This window comes from Zea mays, chromosome 3 (assembly GCF_902167145.1).
Source record: "Zea mays cultivar B73 chromosome 3, Zm-B73-REFERENCE-NAM-5.0, whole genome shotgun sequence".
Classification (NCBI taxonomy): Eukaryota; Viridiplantae; Streptophyta; class Magnoliopsida; order Poales; family Poaceae; genus Zea; species Zea mays.
The window spans coordinates 33,225,696-33,241,999 of NC_050098.1; the positions used below are offsets into that span (position 1 = coordinate 33,225,696).

At 42.5% G+C, this 16,304-nt stretch overlaps 1 protein-coding gene across 1 annotated transcript; it reads right to left on the reverse strand.

The window, feature by feature from the left end:
- Positions 1-4,111: 4,111 nt before the first annotated feature.
- LOC103649931 (zinc finger MYM-type protein 1-like) lies at positions 4,112-7,160 on the reverse strand. The gene is made up of 2 exons (XM_023302116.2): positions 6,828-7,160; positions 4,112-6,688 (listed from the first exon to the last, which is right to left on the reverse strand). The coding sequence occupies exon 2, from the start codon at positions 5,501-5,503 to the stop codon at positions 4,421-4,423; it is 1,083 nt and encodes a 360-aa protein (XP_023157884.2). The 5' UTR covers positions 5,504-6,688; positions 6,828-7,160; the 3' UTR covers positions 4,112-4,420.
- Between the last annotated feature and the right edge of the window lie 9,144 nt (positions 7,161-16,304).

Sequence of the window (16,304 nt, forward strand, 5' to 3'; positions counted from 1 at the left end):
CTTTTCGTTGTGGGTAAGTGTTGTTGATTCATTAATCTTTTCTTTTGTCATTCCGATAGAAGCGTCAGAATTCGAGGTCGAATTCTTTTTAAGAGGGGTAGAGTGTGATACCCGGTTTGCAAAGAAGAGAAGTTGGGGGTTGTTCTTTTTTTGTTTTTTTTCCCTCATTCGGTTGTTGTTTTGGGGATTTGGAATTTTGTGGAAAACATTCACAACTAGGGCAGTAAAATTTATTTGGTTTGACGCTTGCGTTGCGGTCGGGAGCTGTCGCGTGGGTTAGTTGGGCCGCAATTGGTGTTTCGGCCCATTAATCCTCCCAAACCCTAGCCGCCTCCCTCCTAACCCCCTCCCCCCTTGTGCAGCCGCCCCCCCACTTCTCCCACACCTTGGCCGCCGCCCCCCTGCCCATCTCCTCCTCTCTCAATTCTTGCAGCCACACCACCAAACCCTAGCCGCCCTCCCAATCTCCTCCTCCCAAGGTGCCAATCCTTGCCGCTCGGATCATCGTCACGTGGTGCGAGTCTTCAATCGTTTTGGTGGAGGGAAGAAGGGAGGAAGTAAAGGGGGAGAATCCAAGGTGATTTTTGTGTTCATCCCTTGTTCATTTGCGCTGCAATTCAATTGATTAGAGGTTGCGTTTGCGATTGGGTAGAGGGGGCTGTCCAGAATTTTAGGTGGTGGATGAACATCAGTAGTTCTAGCAGTTTCTGTGTTTTTTTCGTGAGAAATTAAGGGAAACCAGTTTGGGGATCATGTAGAACTTTGTCTTACCTTTCCAACGAGTATTTATGCGCTCAATTTGGAGTTATAAATTGAAAGTTATCACCGTTTGAATCCGGGTATGTGGCTGTCCAAAAAAACAGATTTTCAGGGGGATGAACAGCAGCAGTATTAGCAGTTTCTGGGGATTTTTCGGGAGTAATTAGGGTTAATCAGTATAATAATCATGAAGGGCTCTTTTTTATCTTTCCAACAAGTACTTATGCGCTTGATTCGGAATTATATTTTAAAAGTTATCGCTGTTTGAATCCGAGTATGTCGCTGCCCAAAACAGGAAAAAACAGATTGCAGGGTTTATTTTGTGGACCGTTTAGGGGTAATTAGATGTTAGAATTTAATCATAAATTGTATACAAAACTTGTGGGGAATTTTATGTAGTTGCCTCTGGAGTTTTTGTTTGACACCACTGCTGTCTTAATTTTAAAGTTATAGAATTGTTAAGCAGCGCCGCTGCAGTTTGGTTGGTGTGGGGAGAATTGTTACCCGCGGCGGGGTTTGAGATTGCGCGTAGGTGCGGCGTTGTTTTGAGTTTTTTATGTGAATTTGGTGCACTAAGTTGGGTGTCAAAAACAGGTGGTGGACTCTCAGATCGTTCTTAGGGACTTGCCCAAACTTCCGGTGAAGGCAAGTAAAACTGTGATGGTTATTCCGTCTGTCAGATGAGGAGTCGTATACTTGATTATGTTGTGCTATTGTGTTCATATTCATATTTTCTTTTTTGTACCATCATTTGAAAATGTTCATGTTTCATGGATTTCATATGTTGAGTTTGAGGTTTGATTATGTTACTCAAGTGGTTATTATGTGGAATGGGTGGAAGTAAATGTCTAGCACATTTTTATTTGGGAAGAACTCATAATGTTGTCATGCATAATGCACTCATCATCCATTGCATTGAAGTTTCGTCGCGATCTTATGGTCCGACCGTACCGGTACATTGAGCATCATATGTTGCCCGAGAAGGGGTATGGTGCAGCTTCATATCCTTAGAGATATGGAGGCAGAAGTCATTATTGCATTTGTAGCCATGTGCATTCATGGGAGAGGTGTGGAATCTATTATGTGGATGTGGATAATTTGGACTTGTGCATGGTGATTCTACTTGGCGTTGAGTTTTTAGTTACTTGTTTACTTGCTGCAATTTACTGTTCAAAAGAAAAGAAAGAAGTTCTGAACACGTGGTTGTGTAAGCACAGTTGATTTACAATGTCCTATTTGTTGTTGTTATGTTTACTTGCTGAGATGTGTTATCTCACATCTTGCATTGTTTGATGCAGGCACCTAATTTCTGCTTTGGGAATAGAGGGATGTAGCAGCACGGCCACTACACCTTTAATAAAGGAACCACCATTTAATAATGTTGTTAACCAGAGTTGGTCAAGTCTAGTGAATTGCTTTGTTCTTGGTTGAGCGTTTATTTTGGGGTGGGCTGAGTTTCTTATCCCATTTGTTTTACTTCAGTTGGGGCATAAATGAGCTTTACCACTTTGCATCTAGTTTCTACTATGTGAATTATATGTCTTTATATCCTGTATGAACTTCATGTTTTCCCCTCCTTGTTATGTTAGTTTCAAAGGAGGTGCTGCCGGATTTTGCTATATTTTCTTTCTTTATTACGCCTCTTGTGTGGAGTAAGTTAGGTGGGTGGGGTTTTTGGTGATATCCATTGTGTGTGACCAGTGGGGTGTTACAATTGCCAACACCCAATCCGGATCTCTTAGTGCATCCTCTAACCCTGAATTTCTTGATCGTCTTCCTTGTCTTCATTCTCTTCATCTCCCCCTTGATCATTGTCTTCCTCTTGAGGTGGCTCATCTTCTTGATCTTCATTTTCATCATCTTGAGCCTGATCCTCGTCTTGAGTTGGTGGAGATGCTTGTATGGAAGATGACGGTTGATCTTGTGCTTGTGGTGGCTCTTCGGATTCCTTTGGGCACACATCCCAAATGGACATGTTCCTTAGCACGACGCACGGAGCCTCTTTATCATCTAGCTCATCAAGATCAACTTGCTCCACTTGGGATCCGTTAGTCTCATCAAACACAATGTCACAAGAAACCTCAATTAATCCAGTGGATTTGTTGAAGACTCTATATGCCCTTGTGTTTGAGTCATAACCAAGTAAAAAGCCTTCTACAACCTTAGGAGCAAATTTAGATTTTCTACCTCTTTTAATAAGAATAAAACATTTGCTTCCAAAGACTCTAAAATATGAAACATTGGACTTTTTACCAGTGAGGAGTTCATATGATGTCTTCTTGAGGATTCAGTGAAGATATAACCGGTTGATGGAGTAGCAGGCGGTGTTAATCGCCTCGGCCCAAAACCGGTCTGATGTCTTGTATTCATCAAGCATGGTTCTTGCCATATACAGTAGAGTTCTATTCTTCCTCTCCACTACACCATTTTGTTGAGGTGTGTAGGGAGAAGAGAACTCATGTTTGATGCCTTCCTCCTCAAGAAAGCCTTCGATTTGAGATTTCTTGAACTCTGTTCCATTATCTCTTCTTATCTTTTTGATCCTTAATCTGAACTCGTTTTGAGCCCGTCTTAAGAACCATTTTAAGGTCTCTTGGGTTTGTGATTTTTTTTGCAAAAAGAATACCCAAGTGAAGCGAGAATAATCATCCACAATAACTAGACAGTACTTACTCCCACCGATGCTTATGTAAGCTATCGGGCCAAATAAATCCATGTGGAGTAGCTCGAGCGGCCTGTTAGTAGTCATGATGTTCTTATGTAAGCTATCGGGCCAAATAAATCCAACATGCTTTCCTGCTTGGCATGCGCTACAAATCCTGCCTTTCTCAAAATAAACATTCGTTAGTCCTAAAATGTGCTCTCCCTTTAGAAGCTATGAATATTCTTCATTCCAACATGGGCTAGTCGGCGATGCCAGAGCCAACCCATATTAGTCTTAGCAATTAAGCAAGTGTTAAGTTCGGCTTTGTTTTCATTAAAATCAACCAAATATAGCTGACCTTCTAACACTCCCTTAAATGCTATTGAATCATCACTTCTTCTGAAGACAGTAACACCTATATCAGTGAATAGACAGTTGTAGCCCATTTTACATAATTGAGAAACAGAAAGCAAGTTGTAGTCTAAAGAATCTACAAGAAAAACATTGAAAATAGAATGGTCAGGTGATATAGCAATTTTACCCAAACCTTTGACCAAACCTTGATTTCCATCCCCAAATGTGATAGCTCGTTGGGGATCTTCATTTTTCTCATAGGAGGAGACAGTGGCGGACGCAGGACAAGAATTCAGGGTGGGCCAAAAAATCACATGATAAAATCAAGCCATACCGTAAACAACTACTGTCGCATAAAATTCAAGTTTTATATCAATACATGATACAAAATTCAAAGAAAAAACCATATAAATAAAAAAAGCAAACATACCGTTAAGTTCTTGTTGACCGAGGCAATTGCATCCTTCTAGTTTTGAGACGTTGAAATCGTCGAATAATAAGCTCATCATCAACGGATTTGAAGATCTCTTTCTCAGTGTAGCAAACAATTAAATCATTCAACCAATCATCTTCAATCTTGTTACACAATTCTCTCTTAATTATATTCATAGCTAAAAATGTTCTTTCAACACTTGCCGTTGACACAGGTAATAATAGGGCCAACTAAATTAGCTTGTAGACTAAAGGAAACACAACATGCTTTCCAGCCTGAACCATCTTAATAGAAAGAGATGCGATATCTTCACAAGTACTAAAAGCAGCATGCCTTCTCACATGAACAATATATGTCTCGAGTTGCTCTCTTAACATTGCACGATCAACAACTGTGAAATCTTGATCATATAACTTAGCAAGCTTAACAAGCTTCTCCAAATTGAACATAGAAAATGACTTCTTTGGATCAAGGAAAGCAAAACCAACTAGCAACTCACTTGAAACTTCACTGAACCGATGACACAACTCTGTATTGATTTTATCAAGAATAACAAAAAATATCTCGGTGCGGTAGTAGTGAAGATTTGTGACTGTGAATCCATCTCGCCTTGATCGACCTCTAATAGGTACTTCTGCATCCATGTCTACCACAGGAATACCCTTATTAGCACAAAATTCCTTCACATCTTCAAAAAATGACTCCCAACCATTATCTGTCCTCATCATAGCGATTCGGGCTTTAACAACATCAAGTAACTCCATGGCAAGAACAATATCAACACTCTTCCTTTGCAACATTTGAGAGAGCTCATTTGTGATTGCAAGCACTTTCAACATCAATTTTAGAATGAAAGCAAATTTGAAACTCTCCATTTTTTCTATCAACCCTGCTGCTTGTGTTGGTACACGACCATCTTCATGGACAATAGCAAGAACATGCAATACTGACTCCCACATTGTTTCTAAACGAAGCAAGGTTAAATAATGTGAACTCCATCTTGTGTCACCGGGTCTAGCAAGATTGGTTGCTTGATGAAGACCCTTTCCAGTAATAAATTCACCTCTTTCAAGTTTTTCTACAATACTCTCATGTTCTTTTTCCCTTAGGGCACCCCTTCTCTTGCAAGATGAGCTTGTGGTGCTTACAATTAATTGAATGTACTCAAAAAAGTCATGAACGGATTGACAACAAGCACTACTAGCAACAGAAACTACCACAAGTTGTAGTTGATGTGCAAAACAATGAACATAATAAGCATGTGGACTAAGATCCATAATCTTTTTTTGCAAGCCGTTAAATTCACCTCTCATATTTGATGCACCATCATATCCTTGTCCTCTAATCTTGGATATAGATAAGCCATGATGATCCAGAAGGGCCAAAAGAGCTTCCTTCAAAGCATCTGATGTAGTATCCTTGACATGCTTGATGGCAAGGAACCGTTCCACCACATGGCCTTCATTGTTCACATATCTACATTACAAAAAGTTAAAAGTTAGTTACTCATGCAACAAAATATAGATAGCTAATAAGCCTAATATCACTTATATTGCAAACACATTTACCTCAATATCAACACCATTTGTTCTTTAACAGAAATATCACGTGATTCATCAATAAGAATAGAGAAGTTTCTATCTTCTATTTCTCCCATGATCTTCTCTATAATCTCTTGAGCGCAACTTTTTGTAAGATCTTTCTGAACATGTGGAGATGTCATAATGCAATTTCTTGGAGCACGATCAAAAGCATTCATCACTTCTTTAATTTTAGCATTCACCCAATAAACTAACTCTTGAAAATTCCCCCTATTTAAGGAACTAGCTGACTCATCATGACCACGAAAAGCTAAGCCTTGCATTAAAAGAAATCTTGTACAATGTAATGAACAAGTCAATCTGATTTTATATAGCTCTTCAGCCTCACGAGTAGCACTGGACATGACAGAATCTATGCTTTGTCTTTGATTACTAAAATCATCAAAATGCAATCTAGCATTGTTGTGGATACTATTAACACCACCCACATGAGCTTTAAACTTTACAACCGCATCTTTCCAATTATTGTACCCAACTTTGGTGAAAGCTTCGTATTTATCACCCTTTGCTAGTTGCTTAAAAAGAAAGCAATAAAAGCAATAGGATGCATCCTTTGACTCACTGTACTCCAACCAATCATAATTTTCATACCATTGTTCTTGAAAATGTCTTGATCTCTGGCCATATTGTTTGCGAGGAAAATCTAAACCTTTTGGTTGGCATGGACCTTTCAAAATATATGACCTTCTTACTTCATCTTGTACATTTATATTATACTCATCAATTTGTCTTCTTAATGCTGGATCTGCAACTATTTCATCTGGATTAAATGCCCTTCCAACATTTGACTGATCTGAAATTCTTGTTTGCGCGATTGGCACATCATTGACATTATTATTATCCTGACCACCAATTGCGGACCCCCTTGAAAGTGGTTGAAAAAATCTCCTCATTTATCTAAACAAAGAGGAGTAATAATCATCAACATATCAGCTACTTATAAATTTATCTAATCCATTTATTAGTCATACAAGATTGCAAATCTACTTATACGCTTGTCTGTTTAGTGCTAACTGCTAAGTGCCTAAGTGCTTACCTTCGTCTTCGTGGCTGCTTGCCTGCTCGCTTCTTGGGTCTTGGCTAATTAGCTTCTTGCCTTCTTCTATTCTTCAGAACGTGCACCGAGGCACCGAGCCAGGCAGACAGCGGCTAGGAACAGCCGAACATGAGGTGGACGGTGCTTGCTTGCCGACAGCCGTGGACGTCTGGGCCAGCGGCCAGGAACAGCAAGCGGACCGTGGACGGGTTGGGGACAGCAGCCGACGGCCCGATGCCCGACAGCTAGAGTGACGGACAGCAGTGGCGGCGGCGGCTTCTCCTAGAGGCTAGAAAACCACGGCAAACTGAGCGGCGGCTTCTCCTAGAAAACCACGGCAAAGCTAACAGGCCTCGATCCCTCAAATGCTCAAACTCAGGCCTCAAATGCAGTTAGCTAACGGGCCTAAAGACTCAGTTTATTTTGGCCCATCATACATTTTATTATTTATACACTTTTACAGTAAACTATATTATACATATAAGTAGTTTCAAAATTTCAGGGGGCCATGGCCTACTTTGCCCCCCTGTATGTCCGCCTCTGGGAGGAGAACATTCTTTTCTCCCCTGTCATGTGGTTTGTGCACCCATTGATTATCCAACTTGAACCACCAGATGCATAAACCTACAAAATAAATTTAGGCCTTGTTCTTAGGTACCCAAACGGTCTTGGGTCCTTTCACATTAGAAACAAGCACCTTGGGTACCCAAACACAAGTTTTGAAGCTCTTGTGTTTGCCCCCAACATATTTGGCAACTACTTTGCCTGATTTGTTAGTTAAAAAATATGATGCATCAAAAGTCTTAAAAGAAACATTATGTTCATTTGGTGCAACATGAATTTTCTTTCTAGGTATTTTAACATGAGTGGTATGCCTTGAGTTAGAAGCCTCATTTTTATACATAAAAGCATGGTGAGAAATAGTATGAGGTTTTCTAGCATGATTCTTCCTAATTTTGTGCTCAGGATAGTTAGCACGATATAAAATGTAGCCTTCACTATCCTGAGCCATGAGATCTTTACCCTTAACAAAATTAGACAATTTCTTAGGGGCATTAAGCTTGACATTGCTCCCCTATTGGAAACCAATGCCATCCTTAATGCCAGGGCGTCTCCCATTATAGAGCATGCTTCTAGCGAACTTAAACTTTTCATTTTCAAGTTCATGCTCATTAATTTTAGTAGTTAATTTAGCTATATGATCATTTTGTTGTTTAATCATGGCAATGTGACCATCAATACTTTAATATTAACATCTCTACATCTAGTGCAAATGGAAACATGATCAACAATAGATGTAGAGGGTTTGCAAGTATTTAATTCTTCTATCTTAGATTTTAATCTAGCATTCTCATCTCTAAGACAAGAAATAGAATCATTGCAAAACTTCAAATCTTTAACCTTAGAAACTAAGCTAGCATTTTCACTTCTAAGGCTAGAAATTGAATCATGACAAATGCTAAGCTCCTTAGATAAGTTTTCACATTTCTCTACTTCCTGAGCATAGGCATTTTTCAATTTAACAAACTTTTTGTTTTCTTTAATAAGGAAGTCCTCTTGGCTATCCAAGAGTTCATCCTTATCATTAATGCCTTCTATTAATTCATTCAATTTATTCTTTTGATCCATGCTAAGGTTGGCAATAAGAGACATTAAATTATCTTCACTATCACTAGAGCTACCCTCATCACTAGATGGTGTATATTTGGGGGTGGCTCTAGATTGTACCTTCTTTTTCTTGCCGTCCTTAGCCATGAGACACTTGTAGCCGACGTTGGGGAAGAGGAGCCCCTTGTTGACAACGATGTTGGTGGCGTCCTCGTTGGAGGAGGAGTCAGTGGAGCTCTCATCGGAGTCCCATTCCCGACATATGTGGGCATCACCGCCCTTCTTCTTATAGTACCTCTTCTTCTCCTTCTTCTTCCCCTTCTTGTCGTCGTCCCTGTCACTTTCACTAGATAAAGGACATTTAGCAATAAAGTGATCAGACTTACCACACCGGTAGTACACCTTCTTGGAGTGGGATTTGTAGTTCTTCCCCCTCCTTTGCTTGAGGATTTGGTGAAAGCTCTTGATGATGAGTGCCATCTCCTCGTTGTCGAGCTTGGAGGCGTCGATTGAAAGCCTACTTGATGTAGACTCTTCTTTCTTCTCTTCCGTTGCTTTGAATGTGACGGGTTGCACCTCAGGTGTAGAGGTGGCGCCTTGCTCCAAGTTGACAATGTGTTTGGAGTCTTTGATCATAAGTTCAAAGCTCACAAACTTGCCAATAACTTCCTCGGGAGACATCTGTTTATATCTAGGGTCTCCACGGATTAGTTTCACTTGAGTGGGATTACGAAAAACAAGTGATCTAAGAATAACCTTGACCATTTCATGGTCATCCCACTTGGTGCTCCCGAGGTTGCGCACTTGGTTGACCATTGTCTTAAGCCGGTTGTACATGGATTGCGGCTCTTCTCCTTTGTTGAGGACGAAACGACCGAGCTCCCCCTCGATCGTCTTCTGCTTGGTGATCTTGGTCACCTCGTCCCCTTCGTGTGCCGTTTTGAGGACGTCCCAAATTTCTTTGGCGCTCTTTAACCCATGCACCTTGTTATACTCCTCTCGACACAAGGAGGCGAGGAGTATAGATGTGGCTTGGGAGTTAAAGTGCCTAATTTGGGCGGCCTCGTCCGAGTCGTAATCCTTGTCCCCCACTTGTGGTACCTGCACTATAAATTCAACTATGTCCCATATGCTTTGATGGAGTGAGGTTAGATGATGCCTCATTTTATCACTCCACATACAATAACCTTCTTCATCTTCTTCTTCTTGTCACCTTTCTTATGTGACTTGATGGAGGAAGAGGATTCCTCTTTGTGTTTGTTGCCGGACTCCCTTGAGAGAGTCCTCCCCGAGCTTGCGGACTTGTCGCCGGTCATTATCTCCCTCTTGGCGTGATCTCCCAACATTACTTCGAGTTGTTAGACTCTAATGAAGCACTAGGCTATGACACCAATTGAAAGTCGCTTAGAGGGGGGTGAATAGGCAAAACCTGAAATTTATAAACTTAAACACGCACTAAGGTCGGGGGTTAGCGTTAGAGTTAAACTCAAGTCGCAAAGAGAGGGAAAACAAATCAACCAAGAAATAAGGCGAGTGAACACGGTGATTTGTTTTACACAGGTTCGGTTCCAAAGAACCTAGTCCCCGTCGAGGAGGTCACAAAGACCGGGTCTATTCCAACCCTTTCCCTCTCTCAAACGGTCACTTAGACCGAGTGAGCCTTCTTCCTTAATCTCACGGGTCACTAAGACCCCGCAAGGACCACCACACACTTGGTGTCTCTTGCCTCGCTTACAAAGCACTTGAGAATAAGAATGGGAAAAGAAGAAAGGCAATCCAAGCGACAAGAACTCAAATGAACACAAAAATCTCTCTCTCACAAGCCACTAAGTGTTTGAAGTGAATTTGGGACTCGAAGAGGATTTGATCTTTTGTATTGTGTCTTGGAGTGAATGCTAGAGCTCTTGTATTGAATGTGATCTTCAGAAAACTTGGATGCTTGAAGTTGTGGTGGTTGGGGGGTATTTATAGCCCTCAACCACAAAGGTAGCCATTGGGGAGGCTGCTATCGATGGGCACACCGGACAGTCCGGTGCGCCACCGGACAAACACTGTTCAGTGTCCGGTGCGCCGCCACATCACCCAACCGTTAGGGTTCGAAGCTCGGGCGACCGTTGGAACTTTGTCTTCTTGCGGCACCGGATAGTCCGGTGCCCCTCTGACTTCGCTGCTCTAACTTGAAAGGGAAATGTGACCTTGGGCCATTTCTAGTATATTTTGGTGATTAAGTGTCCAACACATATTGAGAGGGTTATTATGCCAAATGATGAATGAAGTGCAAATCAACAAGAAGGTATGTTTCTAAGACTTAGTTCATTGATTTGGGTACTAATGTATTGTATCTAAGTGATAGAAACAGAAGAAAAAGGATTGGAAAAGAGTTGGTTGTATACAGCCAACTGCTGCTCGGTCTGGGTGCACCGGACAGTGTCCGGTGTGCCAGACTGGCTTCCGGCGAACTGGCCACTCTCGGGAAAACTTCGGCGGTGTACAACTATAATTCACCGGACTGTCCGGTGGGCCAACGGCCGCCAGCGCAACGGTCGGCCGCCAAATACGTGGGCGACGCGTGGCCCACTCCAACAGTCGGCTGGGCGCACCGGACAGTGTCCGGTGTGCCAACCAGCGCGAAGCTGCAACGGTCGGTTGCGCCAGGAATGGAAGGAAATCGCGCACCAGACATGAACAGTGGCTATCCGGTGGTGCACCGGACAGTCCGGTGCGCCACCCGACAGAAGGCAACTTTGGCCTTCCAAGAATGCTTCTAACAGCTCCTAGCTGCCTTGGGGCTATAAAAGGGACCCCTAGGCGCATGGAGGAGAAACCCAAGCATACTTTGAGCATTCTAAGTCTTCCACATTCCGTCTCCGCGCACTTGATTGACTTTGTTAGTGATTTGAGCTCCGTTCTAGTGGTGAACTTGTTGCACTTCATTTGAGCTCAAGTCTTGGCTTGTGTGTGTGCGTATTGCTGCGGATTTGTGTGTGTTGCTTCCCACCCTTACTCTTGTGCTTTCACCGTGATCTTTATTGTAAGGGCGAGAGACTCCAACTTGTGGAGATTCCTCGCGAACGGGAAAAGAGATAAGGAAAAAGAACACCGTGGTATTCAAGTTGATCATTGGATCACTTGAAAGGGGTTGAGTGCAACCCTCGTCCATTGGGACGCCACAACGTGGAAGTAGGCAAGTGTTGTACTTGGCCGAACCACGGGATAACTCACATGTCTCTTGTGATTGCTTTTCTGTGATTACTTGTGTATTTGCAAGAGCTCGCTACTTAGCCATACTAACACTTAACGAAGTTTTATTGGCTATTAGTTGTTGAATTTTACAGGATCACCTATTCACCCCCCTCTAGGTTCTCACAATTGGTATCAGAGCCGTTCTCTTCACGAAAGGGACTAATCGCCCAAAGAGATGGATCCTAAGGGAAAGGGGATGGTGGTCAACGACAAGGAGAAGGAGTCCTTCCTCAACGAGCCAAGGGACGACAAGCCCACTGACTCTGGCTCAAGTCATAAGAAGAAGGATGGGAAGAAGAAGAGGCGCATCAAGAAGGTCATCTACTACGACAGCGACGAGTCTTCTTCTTCCCCAAGAGACAACGACTACGACGAGAAAAAGAAACGGTTAACTCAAATTTTTCATTTGATTATTCTTGTATTCCATATAGTTCCAATGCCCATTTGCTCTCTATTCCTCTTGGTAAACCTCCACACTTTGATGGAGAGGACTACGCTTTTTGGAGTCACAAAATGTGTAGTCACCTTTTCTCTCTCCATCCTAGTATTTGGGAGATAGTTGAGAATGGAATGCAATTTGATAGTACGGATAACCCTGTATTCATTAACGAACAAATTCATAAGAATGCACAAGCTACCACTGTTTTGTTAGCATCATTATGCAGGGATGAATACAACAAGGTGAGCGGCTTGGACAACGCCAAGCAATTATGGGACACCCTCAAGATATCACATGAGGGGAACGACGCCACCATGATCACCAAAATGGAGTTGGTGGAAGGCGAGCTAGGAAGGTTTGCCATGATCAGGGGAGAGGAGCCAACACAAACGTACAACAAGCTCAAGACCCTGGTCAACAAGATCAGGAGCTATGGAAGCACGAGATGGATGGACCACAACGTCGTCCGACTTATGCTCAGGTCTTTCACTGTTATTGATCCTCATCTTGTGAACCTCATCCGTGAAAATCCCAGGTACACAAAGATGACTCCTGAGGAGATTCTTGGGAAGTTTGTGAGCGGGCGGATGATGGTGAAGGAAGTGTGATACGTTGATGATGCTCTCAATGGCCCTCTACACGTCTACGAGCCTCAACCCATTGCTCTCAAAGCAACAAGCAGCAGGGAGGCGCTACCTAGCAAGGTGGCACAAGTTGAGGCGGTCGGGCTAAACGAGGACGAGATGGCCCTAATCATAAAGCGCTTCAAGACCGCATTGAAAGGACGCAAGGAGTACCCTAACAAGAACAAAGCAAAGGGAAAGCGCTCCTGCTTCAAGTGCGGTAAGACTGGTCATTTTATAGCAAATTGTCCCGATAACTCTAGTGACCAAGAACAAGGAAATGGCGGAAGGAAAGAGAAGAAAAAGAGCTATAGGAAGGCAAAGGGCGAGGCACACATCGGAAAGGAATGGGACTCGGACTACTCATCTTCCGAGTCCGACGACAAAGGACTCGTTGCCTCAGCCTTCAACAAGTCCTCTCTCTTCCCCAACGAACGCCACACCTGCCTCATGGCAAAGGAGAAAAAGGTAAGCGTTCGTGAAACTCCTAAGTATAGTACTTCAAGCGATGATGAATCTAGTGATGATGAAGTAGACTATACTGAATTATTTAAGGGTTTAGATAGATCAAAAGTAGATAAAATTAATGAGTTGATTGATGCTTTAAATGAAAAAGATAGACTACTAGAGAGGCAAGAGGACATTTTGTATGAGGAACACGACAAATTTATTAGTGTTCAAAAGTCTCTTGCCTTAGAAATTAAGAGGAATGAATTACTATCTTCTGAGTTATGTACTTGCAATGAATCTATCTCTAGTTTAAAGACTTTGAATGATGATTTAAATACTAAACTAGAAGTAGCTAATAAATCTAGTCCATGTGTAGAACATGTTGTAATTTGTAATAGATGTAAGGACTTTGATGTTAATGCTTGTAATGAACATCTCATTGCTATTACAAAATTGAATGATGAAGTGGCAAGTCTTAATGCTCAACTTAAGACTTGCAAAAGTGACTTTGATAAGTTAAAATTTGCAAGGGATGCCTACACGATTGGTAGACACCCCTCAATTAAGGATGGGCTTGGCTTTCGAAAGGAAGCCAAGAACTTAACAAGCTAAAGGGCTCCCATTCTCAACAAGGAGAAAGGGAAGGCACCTATGGCTAGTAGCATTCAAAGGAATCATGCATTCATTTATGATAGAAAATTTTCTAGGAATGCTCACCATAATAGGAATTATGATGCTTATGATTCACATGCTATGATTGCTTCAAGTTCTACTTTTGTGCATGGTAGAAGTAGGCCTAGGAAGGAAAATGCTATTCATCATGTGCCTAGGAAAATGCATAATGAATCTGCTACTGTTTCTCATGCCTGCAACACTGATTTTGTACTTTCATGTAAAAATAAGAAAGTGGTTGCTAGGAAGTTGGGGGCCAAATGCAAGGGAGACAAGACTTGCATTTGGGTCCCAAAGGATATTGTGACTAACCTTGTAGGACCCAACAAGAGTTGGGTACCTAAAACCTAAGCCTAAATTGTCTTGCAGGTTTATGCATCCGGGGGCTCAAGCTGGATTATCGACAGCGGATGCACAAACCACATGACAGGGAGAAGAAGATGTTCACCTCCTACGTCAAGAACAAGGACTCCCAAGACACGATTATCTATGGAGATGGAAACGAAGGCAAGGTCAAAGGCTTGGGCAAGATTGCCATCACAAATGAGCACTCTATTTCTAATGTATTTTTAGTAGAGTCGCTAGGCTATAATCTCTTGTATGTTAGTCAATTGTGCCACATGGGATACAATTGTTTGTTTACAAATGTTTATGTATCTGTCTTTAAATGGTGTGATGGTTCATTAGCATTTAAGGGTGTACTAGATGGCAAACTCTACTTAGTTGATTTTTTGAAAGAGGAGGCCGATCTAGATGCATGCTTAATCGCTAAGACTAGTATGGGCTAGCTGTGGCATCGCCGTCTAGCACATGTTGGGATGAAGAACCTTCACAAACTTCTAAAGGGAGAGCATGTGTTAGGACTAACAAATGTATGTTTTGAAAAAGATAGACCTTGTGCAGCTTGTCAAGCAGGTAAACAGGTGGGAAGTACTCATCACAACAAGAATGTGATGACCACATCAAGACCTCTGGAGCTACTTCATATGGACCTCTTCGGACCCGTCGCCTACCTTAGCATCGGGGGAAGTAAGTATGGTCTTGTTATTGTTGATGATTTTTCCCGCTTCACTTGGGTATTCTTTTTGCAGGATAAAACAGAAACCCAAGGGACCCTAAAGCGCTTTCTAAAAAGAGCTCAAAATGAATTTGAGCTCAAGGTGAAAAAGATAAGGAGCGACAATGGGTCCGAGTTCAAGAATCTTCGAATGGAGGAGTACCTTGAGGAGGAAGGAATCAAGCATGAGTTCTCCGCTCCCTACACACCACAGCAAAACGGTGTGGTAGAGAGGAAGAACAAGACACTCATAGACATGGCAAGGACGATGCTTGGAGAATACAAGACGCCCAAGCGATTTTGGTCGGAAGCTGTGAACACAGCTTGCCATGCCATAAACCGGCTCTACCTTCACCGCCTCCTCAAGAAGACCTCGTATGAACTTCTGACTGGTAACATACCCAACATTTCATACTTTCGTGTATTTGGGAGTAAATGTTATATTCTAGTGAAGAAAGGTAGAAATTCTAAATTTGCTCCCAAAGCTGTAGAAGGGTTTTTGCTAGGTTATGACTCAAATACAAAGGCGTATAGAGTCTTCAACAAATCATCGGGTTTGGTTGAAATCTCTAGCGACGTTGTATTTGATGAAACTAATGGCTCTCCAAGAGAGCAAGTTGATCTTGATGATGTAGATGAGGATGATGTTCCAACGGACGCAATTCGCACCATGGCGATTGGAGATGTGCGACCACAGGAACAACAAGAGCAAGATGAACCCTCTTCCTCAACGATGGTGCATCCCCCAACTGAAAATGATGAACAGGTTCATCAAGAAGAGGCGTGTGATCAAGGGGGAGCACAAGAAGACCAAGTTGTGGAGGAAGAAGTACCACTGGCCCCTCCAACTCAAGTCCGAGCAACAATTCAAAGGAATCACCCCGTCGATCAGATTCTGGGTGACATAAGCGAGGAAGTAACTACTAGTTCACGATTAGCTAATTTTTGTGAGCATTACTCGTTTGTCTCTTCCATTGAGCCTTTCAGGGTAGAAGAGGCCTTGCAAGATCCGGACTGGGTGTTAGCCATGCAGGAAGAGCTCAACAACTTCAAGCGAAATGAAGTTTGGACCCTAGTGCCATGTCCCAAGCAAAATGTTGTGGGAACCAAGTAGGTGTTCCACAACAAGCAAGACGAGCATGGGGTGGTGACATGTAACAAGGCTCGACTTGTGGCAAAAGGTTATGCCCAAGTCACAGGTTTGGATTTTGAGGAGACTTTTGCTCCTGTGGCTAGGCTAGAGTCCATTAGAATATTGTTAGCCTATGCCTCTCACCACTCTTTCAGGTTGTTTCAAATGGACGTGAAGAGCGCTTTCCTCAATGGGCCAATCAAGGAGGAGGTGTATGTGGAACAACCCCCTGGCTTTGAGGAAGAACGGTACC